Genomic DNA, 27,816 nt, shown 5'->3' with positions numbered 1-27,816 from the left:
GTGATGGCCACGTGCTCCAACCACGGGAGTGGACGCGGCAGGGCCTGTCTAGGGGTTCAGCAGTTCTGTCCCTCTGCCATAGCATGGGCTGGGCAGGGACCTGGCCACACGGGGCTGCTTCCTCAGCCCAGCTCCTGGCAGGAGAAGGAGTAGGGGTGCTATGGGCTGGAGCCACCAACTGACCAGTGCTGGCCCTGGAGGACGCCCTTGCCACTCAACTGACTGGCCCCTCCCCCACTCCCCGACTTCGGCAGGGCCTGCTGTGTGTCTGTGTCATCTTAGCCCAGGCTGAGGAGATGAATGCGTTTCCAAGCAGCCCATGGTCCTGGCGCCCGACTGGAAAAGCCCAAGCCTTGACCCTAGGTGGAGGGGCCTAGCGAAGCCAGGCGGACAGAGGAAAGGCCTCGGCCCATCCTGTCCCATGGTCGGGTGTTGGGGCTTCGTCTTTTTAATACCAATGGAGTCCTAGCCAAGCATTCAGAACCTTGAGGCTTTAACTTATTAAATAATCATAACTCCCACAACCTCCGGGGACCACAGGCAGCACGTGGTGGGACCAGCTTTCAGGTTGTCCTCCTGCGATCCCAGGGCTCTGAAGGATCCTCTTCTTGGGCCTCCTCCCCAACCGTGCCCAGCCACCCCAGTCATCTGAGAGGTTTGTCTCAAACCAAGTTCCTGCTTTAAAGAAAACGTTACCAGAGAAAGCACCTGTGCTCCAAACATGGGGGTGAGGGCTCACACCATGCCAGGGTTATGGGGTCATGGGGAGGGGTGCCTCCCAGCCTTCAGGGATCTCCTCCTGTGACCCACAGCCCACAAGAAAAGGACCAGCACAGCGTCATTTTCCAGTAGAGAAGGGCAGTGCAAGTAACAGGTTCTGGCTAAAAAGTTACTCTGATCACCCAAGGGACATCTGTCCACTTGGAAAACACAGAAGACCACAGTCCCATCACCGCCGTCCCACCTTAAAAACAAACATAAATGTGGTCGCAGGTGTGATGCATGGTGTGTTTCGTGTCCCTGCTTTCCTGCCTGGCAGAAGTATTGATGTAGACCCACCATGCGGGTACTTGGGGCCACTCTGGTACAGACTGTGTGGGTCACATCCCGACCCCTGGCAGCTGCATAACCTCACAGGCCGCCATCTCCTCTTTCGTCACTTGGGATGGGACAGAGCTGTCATGTCCCTTAAGGGCTCACAACGGTGCCTGGCACAGAGGAGGGGCGCCGCTCAATGGTGGCAGCTGGTGCCAAGCCCTGCTGTGCACGGCTTAGTCACCCAGCATCTCCTCACTTGACCCCTAGTTGTAGTCCCTGCCTGGGTTAGACGCTGGCGCACACAGGCACAATGTGTCAGGCGGCCCATCCGTCTGACTGCAACTGCACACTCGCCAGGTCCAGCAGCTCCGTACGCTCAGTTCTGGGGTCAATGGGTGTCTGTCTCCTGCCCTCCCATCACAGACAGCCTGTCCTCCTGGGGTACGGCTACCCCCTCTCTGGACATAGTCACTTCTCCCCCTACCCTGTCTCGAAGGTATGAGATCCACAGGCTCTCTGCCCGCCGAGCAGCAACGTAAGACAATACCCCAGTCAGCGGGCCAAGGTCAGACAGACCCTCATGGCTCTCAGTGTACCACCCCAGAGGAGCCGGGGGCGCGTGGAAAACACAGATTCCCTTGTTCTCTCCGAAGTGGGACCCTGGCTTTAAGCAGTCGCAGCTGTTTGCAGTTCTAGATACAGGAGTTACAGCTGGAGGCTGAGCTCTCTCAACCGAGGAAGCAGCGGCATGAGGGCCTTTGCAGAAGGAACTGACGGGGCACCGGGGTGGCAAGCCCCGTGGGCCAGGAAAGAAACCAGCTCCAAGTCAATTTGCTCGGGATGGATTTGTTTCAGTAAAACTACTTGCAGACAACAAGACACAGGGCGGAGAGAAAAGCAACTGTAAACTAACTGTGAAACACGGAAACAGAGGAGAGGCCAGAAAACCGTTTCCTAAATCTCGGCGCAGCATCTGGTGCTGGAGCAGAGCCGCTGCCAAACAGATGGGGGAAGCACCCTCCCTGAGCCCCGTAGCCTACACTTCGGGCCCCGGCGACTCTAGCCATTGCCTCCTCTTTGCTTGGGTCCCCAAGTTCACTGTAACCCCAGGACCAGGAGCCAGCCTTGGCCCCAGACATTTGTTCTTCATTGTCCTGAGCACAACTCTGAAAAGAGGCGCTGAATAAGGATGCTGGGACGCAAAGAGGGCGCCCGGGGGCATCTGGAGCCCTGGGGGCCAAGCTCGGGAGCCTGGCGCCCCGAGTGGCTTCGCGCTCTCGCGACCGCCGCCAGGCCCGGCCACCTCCCTGCCACCTCTCTGCGTCCCGGGGAATCCGCGCAGGGGGGCGCGGGGGAGGGGCTCGGGGACGGGCGGGGCCAGCACAGCCGGGACAACCCAGCGGGGGTCGGCAGGAGACAAGGGGCGCCGAGGGCAGGGGGGCGGGGAGACTCGGGGCATGGCGGGGTGCAGGCGGGAAAGTGTCGAGGCCGGGGAATCCGCGCGCGGGGAGCCAGGGCGACGATGAGCTTTCCTTAGGGGGCGGCGCCCGAGGCTGGCAGGGACGCGGTGGACCCCCGCGTCTCTCCCGGCCCTTGCCCGCGGCTCCCGGGGGGCGGGGCGGGGCGCGCCGGGCGGGGCCTGTGCGCAGGCGCGTGAGTGCGCGCTCTCGCGCACCGGCGGGCGGGGACGCCCCGCGAGGCGCCGCCGGAGGAAGCGCGCGCGCACCTCATTTCCGGCGCGCGCTGCGCCGGCGGCGATTGGACCCGAGGCGGCGAGCTCGCGCCCCGCCCAGCCAATCGGCGGCGCCGGCGCGGGTCGGAGGGCGCCGGGCGCGCGCGGCGCGCGGGCGGGGCGCCGGGCGGGGCGCCGGGCGGGGCGTCGGGTGGGGCGCGGGGCGGGGCGGAGCGGCCGCAGCTCGTCGCCGCTCGCGGGCCCGTCCGACGCCCGGGCCCGGCCCGTCCCCTCCGCCGCCCGGCAGCCATGTGACCGCGCCGCCGCCCTCCGCGCGCCCGGCCCGCCCGCCGCGCGTCCGCGGCCCGGCCGCAGCCCCAGGCCGCCGAAGGAGCGGCGGGGCCGGCGCCATGGCCGAGCGAGGCCGCCTCGGCCTCCCCGGCGCGCCCGGCGCACTCAATACGCCCGTGCCCATGAACCTGTTCGCCACCTGGGAGGTGGACGGCTCCAGCCCCAGCTGCGTGCCCAGGTACGCGCCGCCCGCCGCGCTTTGTTCCCGCCGGGCACCTGCCGGGGGTGTCCTGGCCGTGGCCTCCGCGCGCCCATCCCCGGCCCGGGTCCCCTAGCGGAGCCCAGGTCGCCCCCGCGCCCCCGCCCGCCCGTTCGACGCGTGCAGCCGCCGCCCCCCGCAGCTCCGGCAAGCGCGGCCCCAGTCCCCCAGGTCCCGAGCGCCGGGGGCCGCGCTCAGCTTCCAAGGACCCGGTGCTGCTCAGGCCCGGCGGGACCTTGGGGCTCCCGGGCGGCGCTCACCTGGCTCGCCGCAACCGCACCTGCACACCTGCCTCAATGCGGTGCCGGCCGGGGCGACGAGGGTGCTTCCTCTCTCGGGTACCACACGCTTCCTTTCGCGTCCGGGGACACTGTCAGACCTCGGCCTGGAAGCGATCCCCGGCACACGGGGCGCGCAGGACTCGGTTGTATCCTCCGTCCAGCGCGCGGTGGAGATGCCTGTCCTGCGGGGCGGGGTTGTCCTCGCGGTTACCTGGTTGGCGCTGTCTCTCATTTAGAGACGTCTCCAAGCCAGTACTGCTATTTGCGCCTCCCTGTTGATCTTGCCATTGCGAAAGACTGGCTGTTGTGCACTTGGTAGGGGGGCGCCCGGTCGCCCAGCGGTAACGATTGGACAAGGTTTACCCTCCGGCCATAGCCCAGCCTTCCTTGGACTTGCAGCTTCCCTGTGTCTCCTGCTCAGTTTGAAACTTTTGTAATTTCTTCGTGACTTGGTAGTTCCTGCTCAGGAAGCTCCCAGGCTAAGGAGGAGAGAGACACGCTCTCCGGAAAAGTTCTGGTTCTAGAATACACAGCAGGCTAGAAGAGGAGGCAGTTGGGGGTAGTGAGAGTTCTCCCTGGGGAGATGGGAGGGTGAGCGGACCTTCTAGGCACTGGAAGTGGCCAGTATGCCTGGAGGGGACCCCACGTGGCATTGAGCTGTTCCACCACTGGTCAGCTGCAGGTGGGCCTCTCATGCTTTCCTGTGGCTCCCACAGCCTGCATTTCTGAGCGTGGTGTTGGAGTTGCAGAGCCGCTGGACAGTGGGGCTTGCCCTCCTGGAGCGCAGGGTTGGGACCTCAGGGCTTTGGTTATGCTGAGTGGACAGGAAGGATGCCCACCCAGCACGACTCTTGCACCTGGCGGGGCCTCCCGAAGGACCCACTGTCCATATGAGACCTAAGGGTCAGCATTTGCCTAAGGTCTGGGGCCGAGCACTGCAGATGTGCCTACTTGCCTCTCTTCTGGGAAGTCTCTGGGGCCTCAAAGCCAAAGCCAGGAGCATCTCCCGAGGCCTGGCTGCTTCTCCACTCCAGGTCTTGGCGATTGCCCCAATGTCAGGTCCCACAGCCCCACAGCCCTTCTCCTGTCCGCCCCTGTGAGTCATTGCCTCACCCACAGCCCCAGAACCTTCATGCTGGCTGTTGGCGCTCCCCTGCTCCAGCACTGCAGCACATAGCCTGCCCTTGCTGAACCTCTGCAGCAGCTTCCTGGGGCCCTCCGAATGAGCAGCAAAGTCTTTAACCCAAGGGAGGTGGGGGCGTGTGGCAGGAGGGGCCGGGGGCCTTATCAGCCCCACTGTGGAGCTGTGCTTTATTCTCCAGGGGTCTAGAAAGCCCACTCTGGTGTCTGTGGGGAGGGTATGGGTAGGGCAGGTTTCGAGAAGCCTGGTTAGGACAGGCGGGGGTAGATGGGGGGCACCTGGGCTGAGTAGCACTAAGTGCTTGGGGGATCCCGAGCTCTTGCCTGGACAGGGTTGGGAGGAAGGGTAGGCAGGAGGACAGGGTTTGTTCTGTTGGTGTGGAGTTGATGGGCGGAGGGGCGAGCGGCGCAGCTGTCCGGGTGGGCAGATGCAGTTTGTTCGTAGAACATGCTCAGCCTCGTAATGAGCTCCTGCCGTTACCTGTCTTGGAGCAGGGCCCCTCATAGGCGGGCTTGCCCCCAGCTTTGCTTTGTGCTTGTGCCACCTGTCCACATGTCCTCGGACAGTCTGCTACTTAGTTTTGCTTCGTTCCTCCTGTGTTCTTGTGTACTCCTCACTTTTGCCCAGCCATGAAGTTTCTGGGCTGTGTCTGTGCTGATGGCTTTTGGCGTGTTCACTGCTGTGTACTATTCCCTGGCATGATAGTACCTAGGCTGTGCTTCTGTCAAGGGACCTTAGCTTGTTTCCAGTTTTTTGGTTAATTACAAGCCCCGTGCTGCTGTGGACATCCTTGTGCCTGTCTTCTGCGTATGTCTTTCTGGATGGGCAGGGCCTGTCTTAAGCATGTGCCACCAGCTACCAGGATTTATGGTGGGGGTGTGCACGCACTTGGCGTTACTGCTGGGCAGTTTTCCAGAGTGGTTGTGCCTGCTCCGGCCCCACTGACAGGGACGAGAGTCCCCACTGCTCCACATTTGTGCCAACACTCATTTGACTTTTCATTTTTGCCAGTCTGGTGGGTGTGAAGTGGTATCGTGGTTTTAACTTGAATTTCTCTGATTACTAATTTAGGCCATTTGTACTTCCTTGTCAGTGAAAGTCCTGTTCCTTTGCCAGTTTTTCTTTCTGTTTTTTCTGCTTGAGTTTCAGCAGTTTAAAGTTAGAGATAGTCATCCTTTCTTGGCTGTGTTGAGAATGTCCCCGTCCAGTTAGGAGCGAATCTTTGCTGTCTGAGCAGCAGCCTCTGGGTGCACTCCCTGTGTCAGCCTGGTGGAGTGTGCACATTGACCGTGGGCCAGGCTGAGGTGCTGGTCTCGTTTCAGTTCTGCTTCTGGGAGGTAGCCGGAGAAGTCTGTCCCCGGGAGCTTGAACTGGGCATGCTGGGCTGCCGTTGGGGAGGCTTGTGCCCTGGGTTTCCTTGCGACGCTTTTGGCTCAGCACTGTTACACACGGTGCTCCTAGGTGGCCCACGGGGTATGCGTCAGTGCCTGTCTGTGGCCTCTGCCTGCCAGGTTCCCAGAGTGTCCTCCTGGTGCCATGTCCCTGAGCACCCCCACCCGCTCTTCAGCAAGGGCTGGGCTGCTTTGTACCTTGCCCTTCCCACTTGATTGTTTTTTCTGTTGATGTTTATTAATTTGTTTTTATTTATGTATTTTGTTGTTGTAGAGACAGGGTCTCCATATGTTGCCCAGACTGGTCTTGAACTCTTGGGCTCAAGTGATCCTCTCACCTTGGCCTCCCAAAGTACTGAGATTACAGGTGTGAGCCACTGTGCCTGGCCATCTTTTTGTTTTTTAGAGACAGAGCCTCACTTTGTGGCCCAGACTGGGGTGCAGTGGCTCGATCATGGCTCACTGTCACCCCTGAAACCTGGGCTCAAGCAGTCTTCCCACATCAGCTTCCTGAGCAGCTGGGACTGCAGGTATACACCACCATGTCCGTCTAATTTTTTTTGTTTTGTTTTGTTTTTTTGAGACAGAGTCTCACTCTGTCACCAGGCTGGAGTGCAGTGGTGCGATCTCGGCTCACTACAACCGCCGCCTCCTGGTTCCGATTCTCCTGCCTCAGCCTCCCAAGTAGCTAGGACTACAGGCGCCCACCAGCATGCCCGGCTAATTTTTTTATTTTTATTTTATTTATTTATTTTTATTTTATTTTATTTTATTTTGAGATGGAGTCTCGCTCTGTCGCCCAGGCTGGAGTGCAGTGGCGCTGTCTCGGCTCACTGCAAGCTCCGCCTCCTGGGTTCACACCATTCTCCTGCCTCAGCCTCCCAAGTAGCTGGGACTACAGGCGCCTGCCACTACGCCCGGCTAATTTTTTTTGTATTTTTAGTAGAGATGGGGTTTCACCGTGTTAGCCAGGATGGTCTCGGTCTTCTGACCTCGTGATCTGCCCGCCTCGGCCTCCCAAAGTGTTGGGATTACAGGCGTGAGCCACCGCGCCCTGCCTGTTTTATTTTTTTGAGACGCTCTGTCGCCCAGGCTGGAGTGCAGTGGCACGATCTCAGCTCACTGCAACCTCCACCTCCCGGGTTCAAGCAGTTCTCCTGCCTCAGCCTCCTGAGTAGTTGGGACTACAGGTGTGCACCACCACGCCCAGCTAATTTCTGTATTTTTAGTAGAGATGGGGTTTCACCATGTTGGCCAGGATGGTCTCGATCTCTTGACCTCGTGATCCGCCCGCCTCGGCCTCCCAAAGTGCTGGGATTACAGGCGTGAGCCACCGCGCCCGGCCAGAATTATCTTTTTAAGTTTCACGCAAAGCCACATTTGGTTTATAATTGGAAGTTCTTTAACTCTGTAGAGCAGGTTGGGGAGAATTGACATTTGTGTGGTACTGAGGCTTCTAATTCATGACCAAGCTATTTACTTAGGTCTTGAATGTATTTCGAGAGTTTTACAAGATTCTGCTGTCATGCATATTCTTTGTTACATTTATTCCTAGATGCTTGTATTTTAGAAGTCATAGTAAAAGGCGGCTTTTTATTATGTTTGTTGCTAACATATAGAAATTCAGTTGATTTTTCAAAGAAGTCAGTGATTTTACTATTTTTAACCTAGTGACTTATCTATAGATTATTTTGCATTTTCAAAGTATATGTTTTATCTTTTGCAAAAGACAAAGTTGTGTCTTTTCAATCCTCATACTTTTATTTCTTTCTCTTGCCTGACTGAGCCGGTTGTCACAGTACAGTGTTGAATATGGTTGGTTGCATGGATTACCCGTGTTCTGTCTTGACCTTAAGGAAGGTTTCCAGTGTTTTACCATTAAGGACGATGTCTGCTGCAACTTTTTGTGGATAGCCTTTATGCAGTTAAAAAGTCCCATCCTATTCATGACTTGCAAAGGTTTTTTAAAGAAATCATTATGAGTGGATGTTGAATATAATCAAATACTTTCATTAAGAGGATTATATAATTTTTATCTTTTCATTGCTATTGTGGTAAATTACATAAATTGATTTTATTTTATTTTATTATTATTATTATTTTTGAGACAGAGTCTCGCTCTGTTACCAGGCTGGAGTGCAGTGGCGTGATCTCGACTCACTGCAACCTCTGCCTCCCAGGTTCAAGCAATTCTCCTGCCTCAGCCTCCCAAGTAGCTGGGACTACAGGTGTGCACCACCACACCCAGCGAATTTTTGTATTTTTAGTAGAGACAGGGTTTCACCATGTTGGCCAGGAGGGTCTCAATCTCCTGACCTTGTTATCCGTCCATCTCAGCCTCCCAAAGTGCTGGGATTACAGGCATGAGCCACCATGCCTGGCCGTAAATTGATTTTCTAACATTAACCTATTCCTGGAAAAATACTAGTTTAGGCATGTTGTATTACCCTTTTTAAAAATCGGTGGATATTTATTTATTTATTTATTTATTCATTTTTTTGAGACAGGGTCTTGCTCTGTTGCCTAGGCTGGAGTGCAGTGGCGTGACCATGGCTCAAGCAATCCTCCTGCCTCAGCCTCCTGAGTAGCTGAGACCACAGGTGCATGCCACTGGCCTGGCTGATTTTTTTTGTAGAGACAGGGTCTCACTATGTTGCTCAGGCTGGTCTCCAACTCCTGGCCTCAAGTGAGCCTCCCACCTCGGCCTCTCAAAGAGCTGGGACTCCAGGTGTGAGCCTCCACACCTGCCCACATTGGTAGGTTTAGATGATTAGTATCTTGCTTAGGACTTCTGCATCTGTGTCTAGGGTCTATGTGCTTCCTTTCTTCTGTAGGCCTTAGCAGATTTTGGTGCTAAGATTTCCTTGTGAAATGAGATGAGTACTTCCTCTTTTTGCTGTATCGTGGTATAGCTTATGTAAAATTGGAATCATTTCTTCCTTGAATGTTTGGGATAATTCACTTATAAAATAACCTGACTGGCCGGGCCTGGTGGTTCACACCTGTAATCCCAGCACTTTGGGAGGCTGAGGTGGGTGGATTACCGGAGGTTAGGAGTTCAAGACCAGCCTGGGCAACGTAGCGAAGTCCCATCTCTACTAAAAACACAAAAATTAGCCATGCGTGGTGGCATGCACCTGTAATTCCAGCTACTCAGGAGGCTGAAGCAGGAGAATCACTCGAACTCGGGAGGTGGAGGTTGCAGTGGGCCAAGATGGCACCACTGCACTCCAGCTTGGGCAATAGAGTGAGACTCCATCCCAAAAAAAAAAATGTTTTTTTTTGAACTTGCTTTCTGGTTCAGTGTGTCAATTTTAATACATGTTCTGTTTATATTTAAAAGGAATGTGTGTTTGGCAGTTGATGGTGCAGTGTTTGTCCATTAGATCAAGCTTGGTTTATTGTGGTCAAGTCCATTCCCTTTTTTTTGTCTACTAGAAATGTATGTTGAAATCTTATAATCTGAGAATAAATTGGTCTATTTTTCCAACAGTTCTGTCAGTTTCTGTTTTATACTTTTTTTTTTTTTTTGAGGCAGGATCTCACTCTGTCACCTAGGCTGGAGTGTAGTGGGATGATCACAGCTCACTGTAACCTTGAACTCTCAGGCTTAATCGATCCTCCCACCTCAGCTTCCCGAGTAGCTGGGACTACAGGTGTGCACCACCACACCTGGCTAAATTTTGTATTTTTTGTAGAGACTGGGTTTTTTCATGTTGCTCAGGCTGGTCTTGAATTCCTGGGCTCAAGCAGTCTACCGGCCTCAGCCTCCCAAAGTGCTGGGATTATAGGCCTAAACCACTAACACCCTGCCACTTGATATATTTTTGAGGCTATGTTATTAGGTACATACATGTTTAGAATTGTAATTCTAGGTATTTTGAACTTTTTCTCATTGTATGACTGCTTTTATGTCTAGCAATGCTTTTTGTCTTTAGTATCAACTTTGATGCAAGCATTCTTTTGGATAATTTTTGCCTGTTAGCTATTTTTCTATCCTTGTTAAAAGCCTTTGTATATCTTTACATATTAGATGTGTCTTTGGTTATTCAGCATGTATCTAGATTTCATTTGCATTCACTCTGACCTTTTCTGACTTTTTTTTTTTTTTTTTTGAGACAGAGTCTCGCTGTGTTACCAGGCTGGAGTACAGTTGTGCAATCTGGGCTCACTGCAGCCTCTCCTCCAGGGTTCAAGCAATTCTCCTGTTTATCAGCCTCCCGAGTAGCTGGTACTACAGGCGCCTGCCACCACGCCCAGCTAATTTTTGTATTTTTAGTAGAGATGGGGTTTCACCGTGTTGGTCAGGATGGTCTCGATCTCTTGACCTCATGATCCACCCGCCTCGGCCTCCCAAAGTGCTGGGATTATAGGCTGAGCCACTGTGCCCGGCCTTTTTTTTATATATATTTTTTGAGACGGAGTCTCTCTCTTTTGAGATGGAGTCTCGCTCTGTCGCCCAGGCTGGAATGCAGTGGCGCGATCTTGGCTCACTGCAACCTCCACCTCCCAGGTCAAGTGATTCTTGTGCCTCACCCTCCTGAGTAGCTGGAACTACAGGCATGCGCCACCGCACCCGGCTAATTTTTTTTGTATTTTTAGTAGAGACGGGGTTTCACCATGTTGGCCAGACTGGTCTCGAACTCCTGACCTCAAATGATCTGCCTGTCTTGGCCTCCCAAAGTGCTGGGATTATAGACATAAGCCACCAAGCCCAGCCTACCCTGTAAATTTTAATGTGCATAGTTAATTGTATCTTTACTCTCCTGCTGAACTATGCAGGGACCTTAGACCACTTTATTCTAATCTAACCCTTTCATGTTTATATTTATATGCTTTTGTTACTGTGTGTTTTAATTGTTTTCTTATGAAGCCCACAAGATGTTGTTACTGCTTTATACTGTGATATTTGATGAGCTTCAAAACTCACCACTTCCTTTGTTGCTCATTCTTCTTGCATGTCAGGAATCATTTTCCTCCTTCTGTTGAACATTTGTTCTTAGGATTTCCTTTAGTGAGGATTTGCTGATAACTACCTTCTCTTTCTGTTTGTCTGAAGATGTTTTAGTTTACCCTCACCCTGAGCAGGGCGTGTGCTGGTTGTACGATGCTGGGGTGGTGTGTGCTCCTCCACAGGTCCAGGCAGGATGTCCCTGGCTTTGACTTCCAGCTTTGCTGTGAGAGGTCAGCGGCCGTGACACGCTGGAGGGAGACGTCTGGGTGGCTTTGTGGTCATGTCATCGTTGCCAACGGTCGTCTCATGGTGGGTCCTGGTGTGGGTTCTCTTGTGATTGCCTGAGACGGGGTTACTAGACTTGCTGACTTTGTGGATTGATGATTTTCACGAATCCTGGGAAGCTCTCAGCCACTTTGTCTTCCGCTGGTGCTTCTGCGCCATCTCTCTCTCACCTCTGGAGCAACAACTGGACGTGTTGCTCTTCCTGCCGGATCCTCCGCATCCGTAGATGCACTGGGTGGTGTCAGTGGGCGGCGGCTGGCTGGGGCAGTAGCCTGTCTCTAGCCCTTCCCCCTGCCTCTGTCCACATGCTGGGGCGTCTCCTCAGGACGCATGTTGCCTACTGACCCCCAGCAGCCTGCACGAGACTCTCACGGCGGGACCCCGTCTGCCTTGCTTGGTGCTGCCCGGAGCCCGCACAGTGTAGCTCCTTGGCGGGCGTTCCTGTAATGGAACCAGGATGTCATGCCAAGGAGTGTGGTTTCATTTGGAGTGGTGGGGAAGTCACTGGGCTATTTCAAGTGTGTGTCTTTGGGAGAGCAGTGCTGCTGGAAGGGTGGACCACACTGGAGGTGGAGATTGCCTCGGGGTGTGCAGGTGGAGATGGGTGGGAGGTGTCGTGCAGGGCTTGGGACAGGACTTTCGGAGGTGATCTGCAGTGACCCAGGGAAGACGGGCTGCTCTGAGGGAGGGGCTGAGGAAGCTGACCTGGGCAGCCGGTGGCCTGTAGGGTGGGCAGCACTTGGGCTGGGGCCAAAGGGCAGCAGGACAGTGCCCATAGCCCTGGAGGCCTTGGGGATTCGGAGGACCTGGCCCATCACCATGGCCAGCACAGTGTGTGCACACCACCCTGTCTGCGCAGGCAGTGCCCTGCTTTCAAGACGCAGGCCTAGAAACCTCTGGCTGTTCTGTCCTGCTGTCAACACTGCAGTCACATGGCAGTAGATCTCTTGCTGGGGACTGGCTTTTGTGCAGGAGACGGAGGGCAGGGGGCTACAGTGCCCTTGGACTAAAGGATGCTTTCCTTGGATCTGGGCACTAGAACCAGCCCTCTCCCTCTCTCTGCCCAGCATTCTCAGCATGCATCTCAGGAGGTTTGATGGAGTGGACAGCTGCAGTGCTATGGTGGGGTCGGGGGGCTGCTGCAGAGAGCGGGTCTGCGGTCAGTCACAGCGACGGGGGTCTCTGTGGACCCTGTGACTTGTGTGTGGTGGCGGCAGGCAGCGGCGTTGCTGAGGCAGGGTGCTCAGGTGCAGGTGGGAAGGGGTGGCAGGATGGAGGTTGTACAGGGCTTTCCCCAGGACCGGGGGCAGGCTGTGGCATACTTGTTCCTGCCTGGCCGTGGAGGGTCTGTGTAGGACAGGCTCCCACTGAGGGCAGCCCTGAGGCCTGTGAGCTGCTGGCCCCGCAGACTGGCTGGGCCTGGTTGGCTCGGCAGCTGCTCTGAGAGGCAGCCCTAAAAATAGCCAAGCGCTGAGAGGCCGTCCCTTTCTGCTCTGCAGGTGCGATGTGTGCTCAGCTCAGGCCGACTTAGCAGGGTTGTGAGAGTGATGAAGAGCGTGGCTGCTGGTCATGGTGCTGGGGTCGTCAGCAGCTCCTCGAGGGCTTCAGCCTGTGGAGGCCGGTGGTGCCCCGTCTAACCCCACGGATGGGGGGCAGGCTCTCCAGGAGCCCTGGGGAGCACTGGCTACTGCTGGGCTGCTCTCAGGCCCGGGACATTCATGGCTGTGGCCCCAGGTCCTCTGCATGGTCAGGGGCCATGCGGGGTCCCCTGGGGTGCAGGTGCCACTCAACAGAGGAGTCAGGACCCAAAAGGGGCAGAGATGGGCAAAGAAAGACACTGGGGAAGGGGTGCGTCTGCCCTTCCTGCTGGGGGTGCACACAGGCCTGGGGCTGAGCAACCCGCTCTGGGCCTGGCTGTCCCGCTCCACTGCCCCAACCAGCCTTTCCTCAGCACCCCCTGGCCAAGCTGTGAACACCCCCTTCCCCCGGACACAGGCAGCACCTGGCCGAGTGCAGAGACACTCCAGCCGGCTCTTCGCCTGTGGCCCAGCCCTGAGGGCACCGTCGTAGGGTGGTGGGACGGGGAGGGGCTGGGACACAGTGGTTGTGGAGGGGTCAGTGCTGTGGCTTCAGGGTGGGGTGGGGTTGGGGGAGGGTTTGCATCAATGCAGCGGCTCTCTTCAGGGGTTCAGCAAGGAGACAGATGGGTTCTAATGACCGGTGAGTCCTGAGACAAGGTGGGGTGAGCTGGAGCAGGGGAGGGGACTTGGAAGGGCCTTCAGTCCCCACGCAGCCCTTGCACAACCTTTCGGACCAACATCCTGGGCCTTGCTTGGCAGAGGAGTTTGGGATCCACGGGCTTGAGGCCCAGGTGGTCAGCTCGTTCAGTCCAATGCCGTGTCTCGCATTTCTGTCTCTCGACTGCCCCATCCAGCCCGTGTCCCAAGAGCAGCTGGCAGCAGCCGCCACGCACAGGCAGCTCAGCTCAGCAGCCCCGGGAGCCAGGTGTGTCTTGAGCTGAGCGGCAAAGTGGCCATGCAGTCCAGCCTCCCTTCAGCCTTCCCCAGGATGCCTTTCATCTTGCGGAGATGGCCAGTGTGGGGGTGACCAGCACTGTCCCTTCCCTGGCAGGCCAGGATGTGGATCCACAGCCAGGCAGACCTGCAGATGCACATCCCTCTTCTCAAATGTTGTTCTTGTTCTGGTGAGCACGGGGAACGGCACCAAGCCAATGCTGATGGGAAGGGCCCTGACCTTGGGCTGCTGTCCTGCGAGCTTGGCCCCTCTGCTGGGCCCCTCCTCCATGCCTTTGTTTACTCTCCTGCCTTCTGGGAGTCCCATGTCTGCATCAGGACAGAGGTGACCAGGGACCAATTGAAAGCTAGGATGCCACCAGCACCTTTTGTTTAATTTGAGCCTCATTTCCCAGTGTAATTCTGTAGCTGACATTGCAAGAGGCATTGACAATATTTATTGTATGGTCCCAGCCAGGACTTCCCTCTTTTTAGATGCAAAATACTTGGGCAAGACTTCTCACCGGCATTGCATGCTGGGCTCGTGCAGGTGTCTCCAGGGCCGCTTCAAGACCAGCGCCCGCCTCCCTGGTCCTGGATACAGGTGGGGGCTCCCCCGAAGCAGTGGAGCTGAGACCCGCACCCGCTTCCTGGTCCTGGACACAGGTGGGGCAGGGGCTCCCCCGAAGCAGTGGAGCTGAGACCCGCACCCGCTTCCTGGTCCTGGACACAGGTGGGGCAGGGGCTCCCCCGAAGCAGTGGAGCTGAGACCCGCACCCGCTTCCTGGTCCTGGACACAGGTGGGGCAGGGGCTCCTTCGCAGCAGTGGAGCTGAGGCTTCCGTATGAGCTCGCTCGTGGTCAGTTTGAGGGTGGACATACCAGACATACTGCATCTTCCCAGTCGCCCCAGGAGCGCCTCAGGAGGGTGAGTGGCAGGAGGCCGATGCCCTGCTAGCAGGCAGTCCCTCGGGGCCAGGCCTTCCTTGTGCGGTGCTGAATTGGGCTGTTCGTTCCTCTGAGTGCCGAGGAGAGGGATGGCGGCTCAGGCTTCGGTCAGTGCCCACCGGTGCCTCTAGGAGGTGCTCCGTGGTGGGGCCCGGGAGGGTGGCCCTTCCACATTCTCAGGCTGCCCGTGTGCCACACAGGTGTCAGGTCATGAGGCCCCTCGGTCTGGCCTAGGGCTCTCCTTCCTCCCCCACCTCAAGCCTGGGATGTGGCCTAGCCAGGGAGCGGAGGGGGAGCTTTGGCCATGAAGACCCACCCTGAGGTCTGGGCTCTCCTGGCCTGAGCGTGCTGGCTGCTGTGAGCTGCACGTTCACCCTGCGGCCAGGACTCTGCTGTTCCTCCTGGTGGGAGCTGCTGTGGTGCCCTGGGCGGCCTCCAGTCCCTGCCAGCCTGCCCCTTGCCGTCAGTCCTGCTGTTCTTCGGCTCCTGCAGTTTCCAGCTTGGCCCTGGACTGCCTGTTTTTCCCACCTAGCTGGACGTCAAGGTTGTTGCGCCTTGGAAAGTTAAGCCACCACACCCGAATCAGCGCACTCGTGGCTCGCCTGGCTACGGCTTCAGCTGGAAATGGAACTCAGCGTGGCGTATATTTATAAATACAGCACCTATCAGGTCCAGCGTCGCTGTCTCCTGCGGGAGGTGTTGGCTTTGGGCGTAAAGAACAGCTGCGAGGCCACAGGGCCAAGGGGCATCTCACCAGCTGGGAGGCCAGTGTGCCTGACCTGGCCACACAGAGCGAGCCTCAGAAGCGAGGGGGAAGGAGGGCAGGCCTTGGGGAGGGGTCCAGGAAGGTCAAGAGGCTGCAGTGGTGGTAGCCTGAGGGGATGTGCCCGGCCAGGTCAGCGCCTGCCGCTACTGCCTGCTGCGCTCACTGCCTGAGCATCGGGGATCGTGGGCCTGAGGGGCGGGGACCTCGGCTCCCGTGGGTAGCTCCTCCACCATCCTCTTGCTTCTCAGACCCTCGGCAAGTGGTGACGGGGGCCGGGGCAGAGTTGTTCTCTTGCCGTGGTCCTGTCAAATGGTGCTGGGGGCAGGGCCAGGAATCACAGCAGGTGTCTGCCACTAGCGCTCGGAGCCTGTGCTTGGGGCAGGGTGGTGCATCTCATGCCTCTGCCCCTTGCTCACTGCACTCACCTGGGGAGGATGTGGCGGGGGCAGAGGGCAGCTGGCCAGGCTCTCGGACTGCACCTGACTCTGGTGGGCTATCGAAGGTTTTGGAGGTTTCTTCAATTAGCAACATGATATCCAGAGATTGTGACTGTGGCTCGAGCGGTTCCCTGCCAGGGAGCAGGACCATTGACAGCTGAGCCTTGGCTCACTGGCCCAGGCCACCCGAGGGACCATTGACAGCTGAGCCTTGGCTCACTGGCCCAGGCCACCGGAGGTTTCGCTGCGGATTCTATCAGAACAGTGCCTCCCCCAGGATTCGTCAACCTTCATTGGACCAGGCCCTGCAGTGGTTCCAGTTATTCCGTGGGAAAATTTCCAGCACTGATTAGGGGGTGACTCTTGGTCAGAGGTTGAGTGTTTCCCTAGGTGTGGAGGTGCACAGAGAAGAGAGGGGTGCAGTTCTTAAAGGACACAGGGCTTATGCCGCGCCCCCTGCCCCAACCCCCAGAGTGGCCAGCTTTCCTTTGACTGGGGAAGAGGCAGCTGTCCAGGGTTGTCCTCACCTCTCCTCCTGGAGAATGTGGTCCCTTCAGAAAGTGAACCCAATAGTGGGTAACCTGCTGCAAACCACCCACTGCCTCCCCTGGGCCTTCCTGGGGCTCAGCAGCTCTCAGGAGAGGAGGGAGCTCAGGCTGTGGCTGCTCTGTGAGTTGGACGCGGATGCTCCAGCCGCTGGGCCCAGCAGTGTGAATGGCCATAGAGAACAGGGGCCCAGAGGCTGCTCTCGGGGACACTGGCAGCAGTTGTGCTCTGGGCTCGCCATCCCTGAAGCTGGAATATTCCACAGGTGCCCCGCACTTGCTGGAGGTACTGCCTGGGGGTAGACTGTGGCCCGGCCCTCCCAGCAGCCCAAGTCTTGGTGCGTGGGCTGGACTCCCACACTCAGCACCTTTCTGCTGACCTGAACACCCAGGGCACAGTGGCAGCAGCGTCATTAGGATTTCCAACTAGCCGTTTGTGTTAAGATTGAAGAGAAAACCTTGCTTGATTAGACTCATTGAAAAAAAGATTCCAAGGCCGGGCGCCGTGGCTCACACTTGTAATCCCAGCATTTTGGGAGGCCGAGGCGGGCGGATCACGAGGTCAGGAGATCGAGACCACGGTGAAACCCCATCTCTACTAAAAATACAAAAAATTAGCCGGGCGTGGTGGCGGGCGCCTGTAGTCCCAGCTACTCGGAGAGGCTGAGGCAGGAGAATGGCGTGAACCCGGGAGGCGGAGCTTGCAGTGAGCCGAGATCGCGCCACTGCACTCCAGCCTGGGTGACAGAGTGAGACTCCGTCTCAAAAAAAAAAAGAAAAAAAGATTCCAGTGAATCTCTTGCCTGGTGTCTTTGCAGTTGCATCTAAGGGTCACGAGGCAGGGCGGCAGTCCTCTCTCTCACTGCCAGTATGGCCCGGCAGCACCTCTTTTGCATATTATTGACCTAGAGAGAGAGGTCAATTATAATTCGGAGCTGCACAGTCGGGAAATTTGTAGCAACAGAGAATTATAGGCGCTGTAGGCATTTGATGAATCTTCTCCACCTTGCTGTGGGGTTAATTCAGGGGAGCAGTGGGGAGTGCACTGGGAGTGAGATTAGAGGGAGGACTCCCTGGAGGCCGGCCCTGCGCCCTGGAGACCAGCATGGCCCTGGTGCTGGCTGCATCCTCTGGGGCTGCTCCTCATCTGTCTGCAGAGGAGGCGGCTGTGGAGCGAATGTGTGTACAGGAGCAGGGTGGGCTGCACAGAAGCCTTTGCGGGGGCACCTGTGGTTTGCAGGGGCCTGGCTGCAGCTGCCCTGTGCGATCTCTGTCCCCGTCTTCTCCCGGCTTCCTTGGGCCCTGTGTGCCCAACTTGGCACTTCAAGATTTGCTCCCTGGCAACTGTTGCCTTTCCCAGAAGAGAAGTCCCTGGAACCAGGGCCAGCCTGCTGTCACCTGCCTGCTGCTCCTGCCCCACCAGAACCATCCTGGGTCCAAACTGGCTGACAGTCAATGGGGTGTTCAGGGTCTCCGGGAGCTCTGGGAGAGTCTAGGGTTCTCTAGATCCTTGGGCTCGTGGGGCAGTGGAGTGGAGGGCTGCGGTCCTGGGCACCTTCTGGAGAGACTGCTCTGGTGTCAGCCAAGTGGCGGGCACCTTCTGGGCTTGGGGGCGGGGCTTCTCATGATGGCTCAGGGAGGTCCAGACAGCCCCCTCGTCTAGGTGCGCACCTGGAGTCTTCCCGAGTGACTTGCCAACGGGCCTCGCAGGGCTCAGGTGCATCAGCTCCCGGACCGCAGGCAGCAGCAAGCTCTGCCGTGTGGTGCTGCTTCTCATGGAGAGGAGACCACCAGGCACCTTCCAGGAGGGCGAGGTCTGTGCAGCAGGAGCGTCCAGGCCTGGAACTCGAGCTGTGGTGTGGTGGTGCCAGCCCACGAGCCAAACACAGCCAGGAGATGAAACCCATCCCTGTGGTCTGCACGTCCACGCCAGGGCTGAGTGCCTAGCTGGGATGCCCTGGGAGGTGCAGGGTGGGCTCTGGACGCCTGCTGGGGGATTTCAGTGAGAAATAGGAAGGGTTGAGCCAGAGCCTCTGAGAAGCCTGGGGTCCGTGTGTGGGAAGGAACGGGGACAGGAGCCTCCAAGAAGACTGGGGTCCGTGTGTGGGAAGGAACGGGGATAGGAGCCTCCGAGAAGCCTGGGGTCCGTGTGTGGGAAGGGACGGGGGCAGGAGCCTCCGAGAAGCCTGGGGTCCGTGTGTGGGAAGGGACAGGGGCAGGAGCCTCCAAGAAGACTGGGGTCTGGCTGGGCATGGTGGCTCACGCCTGTAATCCCAGCACTTTGGGAGGCCGAGGTGGGTGGATCACAAGCTCAGGAGATCGAGACCATCTTGGCTAACATGGTGAAACCCCGTCTCTACTAAATATACAAAAAATTAGCCGGGTGTGGTGGTGGGCGCCTGTATTCCCAGCTACTCGGGAGGCTGAGGCAGGAGAATGGCGTGAACCCAGCGGGCGGAGCTTGCAGTGAGCCAAGATCGCGCCATTGCACTCCAGCCTGGGCGACAGGGCAAGACTCTGTCTCAAAAAAAAAAAAAAAAAAGAAGACTGGGGTCTGTGCTGTGTGTCCATAGGAACGGGGGCAGGAGCCTCCAAGAAACCTGGGGTCTGTGTGTCCGCAGGAACGGGGACAGGAGCCTCCAAGAAACCTGGGGTCTGTGTGTCCGTAGGAACGGGGACAGGAGCCTTCAAGAAACCTGGGGTCTGTGTGTCCGTAGGAACGGGGACAGGAGGTTGTGAAGGGCGTGTGGGTTCCGGGAGGCTCATTATAGTGGAGATGTCATGCCTTAGACGAGGTCACACAGAGGAAGGTTACTGTGCTGCAGAGTTTTCTTTCTGAGCACTAAATGCTCACCTCCTGGGAGGGAGTGGGGCCACAGCCAGCCCTGACCCAGCTGGGTGTGTGGCCGCTCTCTGGACCCCAGGTCCCAGGGTGGCAGCTAGTGCAGCCTAGGCCACACCAGCATGACCCCTCGCCCCTGTCTCCATGGAGCACCGTGGGACTCTGGCATCAGAATCCTGGGGCCCCACCCGACACCCACGCATTTCCTGTCTTAGGCAATCGCCATGGTACCCAGGGCTGGCCTTGTTTCAGCTTCCTGGCGAGTGCCCCGTGGTCAGTCATTTCTGTCCTCGCCTTTACCTCAAATCCTGCTTCTTGCCTTAAGCGCGTTCCCACCTCCATCTCTGTGCCAGCTGTGCCCCGTGCAGCCTCTGCCGGCATCTCCTCACGTAACGTCAACCTTCTGGGTCCTCGGGGCCTAGCCTTGCTCTGGTGAAGAGCTTTGTTGGATGCTGGGGTTGGCTTTTTTCTTTTTCTTTTCTTTTTTTTTTTTTTTTTTTGAGACAGAGTCATCCTGTGGCCCAGGCTGGAGTGCAGTGGCACAATCTCAGCTCACTGCAACCTCTGCCTCCAGAGTTCAAGCGAATCTCCTGCCTCAGCCTCCCGAGTAGCTGGGATTACAGGCATGCGCCATCACACCCAGCTAATTTTTGTATATTTAGTAGAGACGGGGTTTCACCATGTTGGCCAGGCTGGTCTCAAACTCCTGACCTCAGATGATCTGCCCGCCTTGGCCTCCCAAAGTGCTGGGATTACAAGCATGAGCCACCACGCCCAGCCTGGGTTGGCTTTTAACTGGCAAGTTTAGTCTGTGTTTCTGTGTGATGATATAGTTGCATGTATTCTTGTCATTTTGATCATTTTGATTCTGTTTATTACGTATTTCCTTTGCTACGTTTTGTTATTTCCTCCTCGGAAGTTAAGGCAGGATCAGACTGATTGAACTTCTTTTTATTTTTGAGGCAGGTTCTCACTCTGTTGCTCAGGCTGGAGTGCAGTGGCCTGATCATAGCTCCCTGCAGCCTCAAACTCTGGGGCCCAAGTCATCCTCCCATTTCAGCCTCCTAAAGCGTTGGGATTAACAGGCACGAACCATCATGCCTGGCCTGAGTTTTATGTATTACCCACTCCAGGAAATCACTGTAGTCCTTTTAACTGTTACTGATTTGCTTAAAATGTGAAAGGCCTGTTGACAGTTAAGGATAGTCAACAACCCTCCCACCCTCCAAAAGAAGGAGAGCTGAAATGCAGGAGAAACAGCAATGCCTTTGATGACTGTGGCTTTGCTGCAACTTTGCTCACCTTCGGCCCCGCCCTTCCCGAGGATAGTTTTTGTTTTCCCAGAGCACATCCTTCAGAAGCTCTTTCAATCTTTCAGTGCCTAAAGATGGCGTTTTTGTCCCCCTCACACTTGGGGATCACAGAGTTCTAGGTTGACAGTTTTGTCTCCTCTGTACTTTGACGATTGTTTTATTGTCTTCTGGCCTCTGTTGTGGTTTTGAGGAGTCTGCGATCAGCCTGCTCCTTGTTCCTTGCAGGACACATGTATGCTCTGTGGTTGCTTTTAGTGTTTTTATTTTGATTTGGTGCGGATTTGTTACCAACATTGCTTTTGATCCTCCTTGGGACTCACTGAATGCAAGCATCTCTCTTCTTGTTTTGGAAGAATCCTCAGTCAGACATTGCATCTCCTTCCTTGGGTGGAAGCTGCTCGGTCACTGTCCTGTGCCTCGCCGTGGGGCTGCCTGTGCCTCCGTGTCTGCGTCTCCTTCCATGGGGAGCCCCTCCTAGGCCCTCACTGGTGCCGGGAAGCACAGTGGTCCTCCCCTCTGTGGGCTGTGTTGAGAAATGTTGCTGGCTAGTCCCAGACCCACAACACGGAGCACGGGGGTTTTGCCTGGTGCCCGTGGTATCAGTGAGGAGTGAGAGGAGCAGGTGGCCCCCTCGGCCGTGTTCAGGGTGTGCCTGTGTGGCCAACCACCTCCGGGGCTGAGGCCACACAGGAAGCAGTTGGGTTTCTGAAAACCCCCATGGGAAGTTGTGCTGATCCTCCCCTGAGCATGTGACAGCTGAGGGCACAGGCAGTGGTGGGGCTCGGTGGCTGGGGCTGAGTTGGGAAGGTTTTGTGTCTGACCCACTTCTTCCCAAGTGGGAGCTCCCTCCTCAGGCACTACATGGCTTCTCTGCGGGGCCACAGCCCAGGTCCTGCTTTGGGCCTCTGCCTGGTCCTCTCGTGGGCGGTCCACAGACCTGGAGCCCAGGAGGTGGATTCTGAGGTCTGAGTCCCCCGCAGGACAGCAGTTCCATCCTCTGGTCCCTCTCCTGCCCCCAGGGGCCAGTAGGTTACAGACACCTTCCTGAGACTCCCTGGAGGGGAGCAGCCTTGATTCCTAAACAAGAAGTTGGTCCTAAGTGCATCCTCTTGATGTGGGGCAGAGAAGAAATCTGAGACAGTTTCATGCCCCTACCATTGTCCCACCACTTTTTTGTGGGGGTGCCCAGTCTATGCTCTGTCCCCTCCCCAGGCTCCACTCCTGTGGGCTGCGTCATGGTTTCTCCTCTCTGTGGAGCGTGTGCTGGGCCCCTGGGGGTGGATGCAGACCCATCCTGGGCCCGTGTCGACCAACTGGTGTGGGTTGTGAGAGAGATGCATACCCACTCCGGCACACGCACACGTGCGCACACCCACGCACGCACACACACGCCCTGTGAGAGAGATGCATACCCACTCCGGCACACACACGTGCACACACCCACGCACACACGCACACGCCCTGTGAGAGAGAGATGCATACCCACTCCGGCACACACACACGTGCGCACACCCACGCACGCACACACACGCCCTGTGAGAGAGATGCATACCCACTCCGGCACACACACGTGCGCACACCCACGCACACACGCACACGCCCTGTGAGAGAGATGCATACCCACTCCGGCACACACACACGTGCGCACACCCACGCACGCACGCACACGCCCTGTGAGAGAGAGAGATGCATACCCACTCCGGCACACACACACGTGCACACACCCACGCACACACGCACACGCCCTGTGAGAGAAAGAGATGCATACCCACTCCGGCACACACACACGTGCGCACACCCATGCACACACGCACACGCCCTGTGAGAGAGAGACGCATACCCACTCCGGCACACACACACGTGCACACACCCACGCACGCGCACACACACCCTGAGAGAGAGAGAGGGGCGCATACCCACTCCGGCACACGCACACGTGCACACACCCACGCACGCGCGCACACGCCCTGAGAGAGACAGAGGGGCGCATACCCACTCCGGCACACACACATGTGCACACACCCGTGCACGCGCGCACACGCCCTGTGAGAGAGACACATACCCACTCCGGCACACACACGTGCACACACCCACGCACATGTACACACACCCTGGCCCTGTTCCCCACCACCTCCTGTTGCAGGTGCTCCTGGTTCCCTCTCTTCACCTGACAGCTGGAGTCATCCTCCTGCCCACAGCCGTGCCCTGTGCGGAGCAGTTGCTGGTTCTGCCCTCCCCTGGCCTGCCCCAGGCGGGGACACTACACTGGGAAGCTGCCCCGTTGCAGGCGTTCCCATGGTGCCACTGCTGTGTTAGCTGTCTGCGGCACAGGCTGGCCAGTCCTGGGCTGCTGGACAGACCGTCCTGGAAGCCTGTCCCTGGCCGTCCTGTCCTGCTGGGGGCACAGTGTCTCGGCAGAAGGTTCTGGCTGCTCCCTGGGGTGCTGGCTTGTGTGACCTGGCTTTGCTGGGGCCCAGTGACATGCAGTCTGGGGATGTTCCTGGGACCCGTTGGGCTTGCGGCAGCCACTTGGGAAAGCTGAGCACTGAAAGTGCCAAAACCTGGGACACCTTCTTGCAGGCCCACTCTTCACCCTTTGCCCCATGGGCCACTGGGGAGGGAGGAGGTGGGAGGTTTTGGCAAAGCAGCCCAAAGGTCCAGGCAGACCCAGGGCTGGTGACCGGCCTGGCCTCTTACCCTCCTCACTGAGTCACAGCCTGTGGCCCATGGCAGGGCTGCCCAGGACAGGGGCTTGGTCCCAGAGGCCTGCAGTGCAAGGCCTGGCCCACAGGCCTTCCCAGAGGGGGTTTTGGGAGCCTCCCCCAGCTGTCACAAGCACCTGCCTGTGCCTCATCTGTGCTAAAATAGCCCCTGCACAGAAACGCCCTTGCTGGGCAGGGCCCATTCCTGCTGGGAGACACCTGTCAGGTCCCTTCCTGCCTGGGGCCATGTGGAATGTCCAGCCTGGGGGTGGTCATGGGGTGTTGGGGGCCTGGGCCTGTCCACGATGCCCTGTCTCATCTAGAGCCTTGCCTGGCTTCCCCTTGGCGTGACTGCCCACAGGCAGTGGCCCCCGCCTGCTCAGCCTGCCTCCTCCTGCATTGGGTCCATCTGTCTGCCTTCCCCTGACACCTCCTCCTGCCAGACTCCAGGGCCGAGGGAGTGGGCCCTGGCTGCAGAGGCAGTGCCAGCCAGCCGAGTGGGTCAGCCCACAGACCCCACCTGACTCCAGGGCAGCGTGGCCAGGAGGGCACGGGAAGGAGAGAGCTGTTGCCACCTTGAGGCTGACGCAGACCAGACCTGGCTCCATCCTGAGCAGCAGAAAGTATGTGCAGGGCCTCACCCTCTTCCCTCTGTCTGCGTAGAGCTCCACCTGAGGGCCAGTGCCTACATAGATCTCCACCTGAGGGCCAGTGTCTACATAGAGCTCCACCTGAGGGCCAGTGTCTGCATAGATCTCCACCTGAGGGCCAGTGTCTACGTAGATCTCCACCTGAGGCCCAGTGTGTGCTCGGTGCCCACAGCTGAGTTAGCCCAGGCTCGTGGTCATCCTCACAGGTGCACGTGGCCACGCAAGTCACTGAGCACAGACCCAGATGGAACGCAGCTCATAACGTGCACCGCGGGGGGAGCTGTGGGATCTTTTCCCAGAGCCCCTCTGGTCTGGCGCCTCGGGCGTGTGTGTATGGTACGGGAGGTGGGAACAGAGCTGGGAGGGCTCCCCTCTATGGGGTGGGGTTCCCCTCCAGCTGTTGGTGAGGCACACTGCACACCTGCACACCTGTGCCTGGGACTGCTGGGCTGGAGGTAGAGGAACAGGGAATGGTCCCTGGGCCTTTGGGTGACTGAGACAGAAGTACAGGCCCAGCAGCTCTGAGGACAGGGCCTCCTGATGGCTGGACCCAGCCTAGACAATGGCCGGCAGCTCCCAGCCTTGCCACAGGCTGACTGGAATGCATGGCGTGGTGGAGCCCAGCGCTGAGGGCTAGACGTGCATTTGCAGCATTGTTCTCACAGCCACCTTGGAGGCTTCCCTGCTGTGGGGCAGATGCTATTCCTGGAGCCGTGGTGCTCCCAGAGGCACCCTGGGCTCAGCTTGGCCCCCATAGGCCAGCGCCTGGTGTGGCTCTGACGCTCTGGCCGGCACCTGGTGTGGCTGTGACACTGTGGCCGGCGCCTGCTGTGGCTGTGACGCTGTGGCCGGCGCCTGCTGTGGCTGTGACGCTGTGGCCGGCACCTGGTGTGGCTGTGATGCGTTCTGGCCGGTGCCTGCTCTGGCTCTGATGCTGTGGCCAGCGCCTGGTGTGGCTCTGATGCTGTGGCCAGTGCCTGGTGTGGCTCTGACGCTCTGGCCGGTGCCTGCTGTGGCTGTGATGCACTCTGGCTGGTGCCTGCTGTGGCTGTGACACTGTGGCCAGCGCCTGGTGTGGCTGTGACACTGTGGCCAGCGCCTGGTGTGGCTGTGATGTGCTGACTCGGGCACCGTCAGTTCCTTCCCCTATTCTGGGGCAGGTGGGGACCACCTCTTCACCCTCCCTCATGGGCAGTGCTGGCCTCTGCTGAGACTGCCCCTCACTGGGCCCAGGCATGGAGACCCAGTGGTCCTAGCCCTCGGTATAGTCTGTCCATGAGGCACCTGGCTGAGCCTATCCCTCTCACTCCACAGCGCCACCTTGGCCCTGACCACTGGCCGGCGAGGACACGGAGAAGGCACCCTGACCTTCTGTCCTCATTAGCAGGGAGCAGCTGTGTCCAGATAAGGCTGGACATCAGAGAAAGCTGAGTGAGGCTGGCAAGAGCTGGCAGCCGCCCTGGGCCGCCCGGCCAAGACTTGGGACAGGCTAGGTAGTAAGTGCTGGTGATGCAGGAGCAGAGAGCCCCGTGGAACTCTCTCCGTGAGGACGGCGGTGCCCTGGGGCCCAGCTGCGAGGATGGCTGTGCAGGCACCTGGAGCCTGGGGATGGCAGGGCGTGGGCTGAGCACTTGGGGCACCAGCCTGTGACATTCCTCTGCCCAGGGGCAGCAGGGCATGGAGCGCGTGTGGCCAGCTGCCGCCACAGTGCCCCAGCTCCCACGCGGGCAGGCTTGCGACCGCACCAAGGGGGCAGCTCCTGGAGACAAAAGCTCCTCAGTTTTCCCTTCCAACAAAACACAGTCAGCAGGTTTGGGACCAGCTGCCTGGGGTCTTAACCATCTGTGCTCTGTGCACTCCCCCACCCCGGTGCCTGCCTGGAGGAAAGTGGTGGGGTTGACATGCGCCTCGAGGGCCAGCCGGGCCCTGGTGCGTTTCTCAGAAATCCATGAAGTGCTCCCTTGTCCTGCTCAGGTTCTGTGCTGTCCTCGGTAGTGGCGCGGCCGCTTGCCAGGGCTGCAGAGTTGGCCACGCAGCCTCTCCAGGAGGCCTTGAGCCAAGCACAGGAGGCAGCCCAGCAGTGATGGCACCCGTGGAGTGGCTGGGGCGGAAGAGATCCTGGTCCACGCTGCTGTCTGGAGGGCAGCGTCCTCAGGTGACCAGAGTCCACGCAGGAGCGAGTGAGGACAGGGCTGGGGCAGGCGGCAGGATGAGGCTGCCCAGAGGGACTCAGTGAGTGAATGAATGAAAGCACACACGCCCCATGCTCCAGCGGGGCCAGAGTGTGCTGTTGGGTGAGTCTGGCCTTCCTTCCTGGGGTTGTGGGCCCTACCTGTGGGAGGCCCCTGTGGGGCCTCGTTGTAGAAGTGTTAATCAGAGTGAAAGCCGGTCCCTGTGCACTGCTGCTGGGAATGTAGCATGGTGCAGCTGTTGCGGGGAACAGGACGGCAGCCCCTCGGGAAATGAGACAGAGTTACCGTCAGAGTTACCGTGTGACCTAGCAGTTGCACTTCTCAGTAGAACCCGGGAGCACTGAAGCAGGGCCTCCAGGGGAGATCTGCACCCTGTGTTCACAGCAGCCTTCCTCACGGTGACTGAGTGATGGACGCAGCCTGTGTCCATCCTCGGACTAACAAGTCAGCACAGTGTGGCCCTCCACACCACGGAGCATCACTCAGCCCTCAGTCAGCACAGTGTGGCCCTCAACACTGTGGAATATTACTTAGCCCTGAAAAGGAAGGAACTAGACACAGGCTGCAGCGTGGATGGACCTTGAGTATATTGTGCTGAGTGGAATAAGCCAGTCACAGGAGGACATGCACTATATGATCCCATTTGCACCAGGTCCCTAGAGTTGTTGCGTTCATAGGGACAGAAGGTAGGATGGTGCGGCATGGTGATGCCAGGGGCCGGGGAAGGTGGGAATGGGGAGTTGGGGTTGAATGGGTAGTTTCAGTTGTGCAAGGTGAAGAGAGTTCTTGCGATGGATGGCAGTGAGGGCTGCACAACAGCATCCACACACTTAGTGCCACTGACCTGTATGCTGAAAAATGGGTTAAATGGCAAGTTTTACGTTATATATATTTACTACAATAAAAAAGAGAAATAGACATCATCAGGCTGTTCTCCAAAATAAGGCTGTCACCGTTTACCTTCCTACCAGAAAAAAACAGTTAAATCCCAAAGCCAGGGGGTGCACCAGTGTTAACCTCGTGGGTTGGGGCTGGCTGAGCCCGTTGCTATGCCTGCCTGGGCTTGGGTGGCAACCCTGGGAGGAGCTCAGGCCTCTCGTCTTTTGGGTTCCTGTTCAAAATGGGAAGTGGTTTCCAAACCCCAGGGCCCACCTGAGCCTCCTGAGATGGGAGCCTCTCCAGACCTGCCCCTGAGATCTTGTCCCACCCCTGGACGAGGGCCTCTGTGCCTCTGAACAAAATTGGGGGGCCTGGCGCAGAGTCCTAGCTCAGACTTCCAGAAGTCAGTGGTTTGAAGGGGTGCCCACCCTTGCTCCGCTTGGTCATAGGGACGCAGGTACCTGCCTCAGCCCCCACATGTGCACACCCAGGGGCAGCAGGGCCCCTCCAGTCTCTGGTTTGCATCATGCACAGGAGTGGGTGGGTGGGGGTTTCCGTCTCCCAGAGAGCGTCCTGCTGGGCGCGCTGTCTCTGGCCTCCTCATCCACAGAGGTCCTGCCCCGCCCCCATCTGAGGCTGGGTGGCTGAGGGGTCTGTTCTCAGGCTGGGGCCTGGCGCTGGCCCGGTTTCCTGGAGGAGGAAGCGGGGGAGTGACCTG

General features: G+C 58.0%; 1 protein-coding gene across 9 annotated transcripts in view; it reads left to right on the top strand.

Annotated features, from left to right (window-relative positions):
- The first annotated feature begins 2,948 nt into the window (after nt 1–2,948).
- PACS2 (phosphofurin acidic cluster sorting protein 2) overlaps nt 2,949–27,816 on the top strand; it is an 86,747-nt gene continuing 61,879 nt past the window's right edge. For 4 of the 9 annotated variants that reach the window (XM_055287948.2, XM_063643792.1, XM_063643790.1 and 1 more), the window contains exon 1: nt 2,972–3,239. In XM_055287948.2, coding sequence (XP_055143923.1) covers nt 3,121–3,239 — 119 coding nt within the window. In that variant the 5' untranslated portion in view covers nt 2,972–3,120. Of the gene's footprint in view, nt 3,240–27,816 lie in introns of all 9 variants that reach the window. The other 5 variants (XM_055287947.1, XM_055287943.1, XM_055287945.2 and 2 more) reach the window with 4 other exon arrangements.

This window comes from Symphalangus syndactylus, chromosome 8 (assembly GCF_028878055.3).
Source record: "Symphalangus syndactylus isolate Jambi chromosome 8, NHGRI_mSymSyn1-v2.1_pri, whole genome shotgun sequence".
Taxonomy (NCBI): domain Eukaryota; kingdom Metazoa; phylum Chordata; class Mammalia; order Primates; family Hylobatidae; genus Symphalangus; species Symphalangus syndactylus.
Note: the sequence above shows the minus strand (reverse complement) of the source record. Positions and strands in the feature narration are given on the sequence as shown.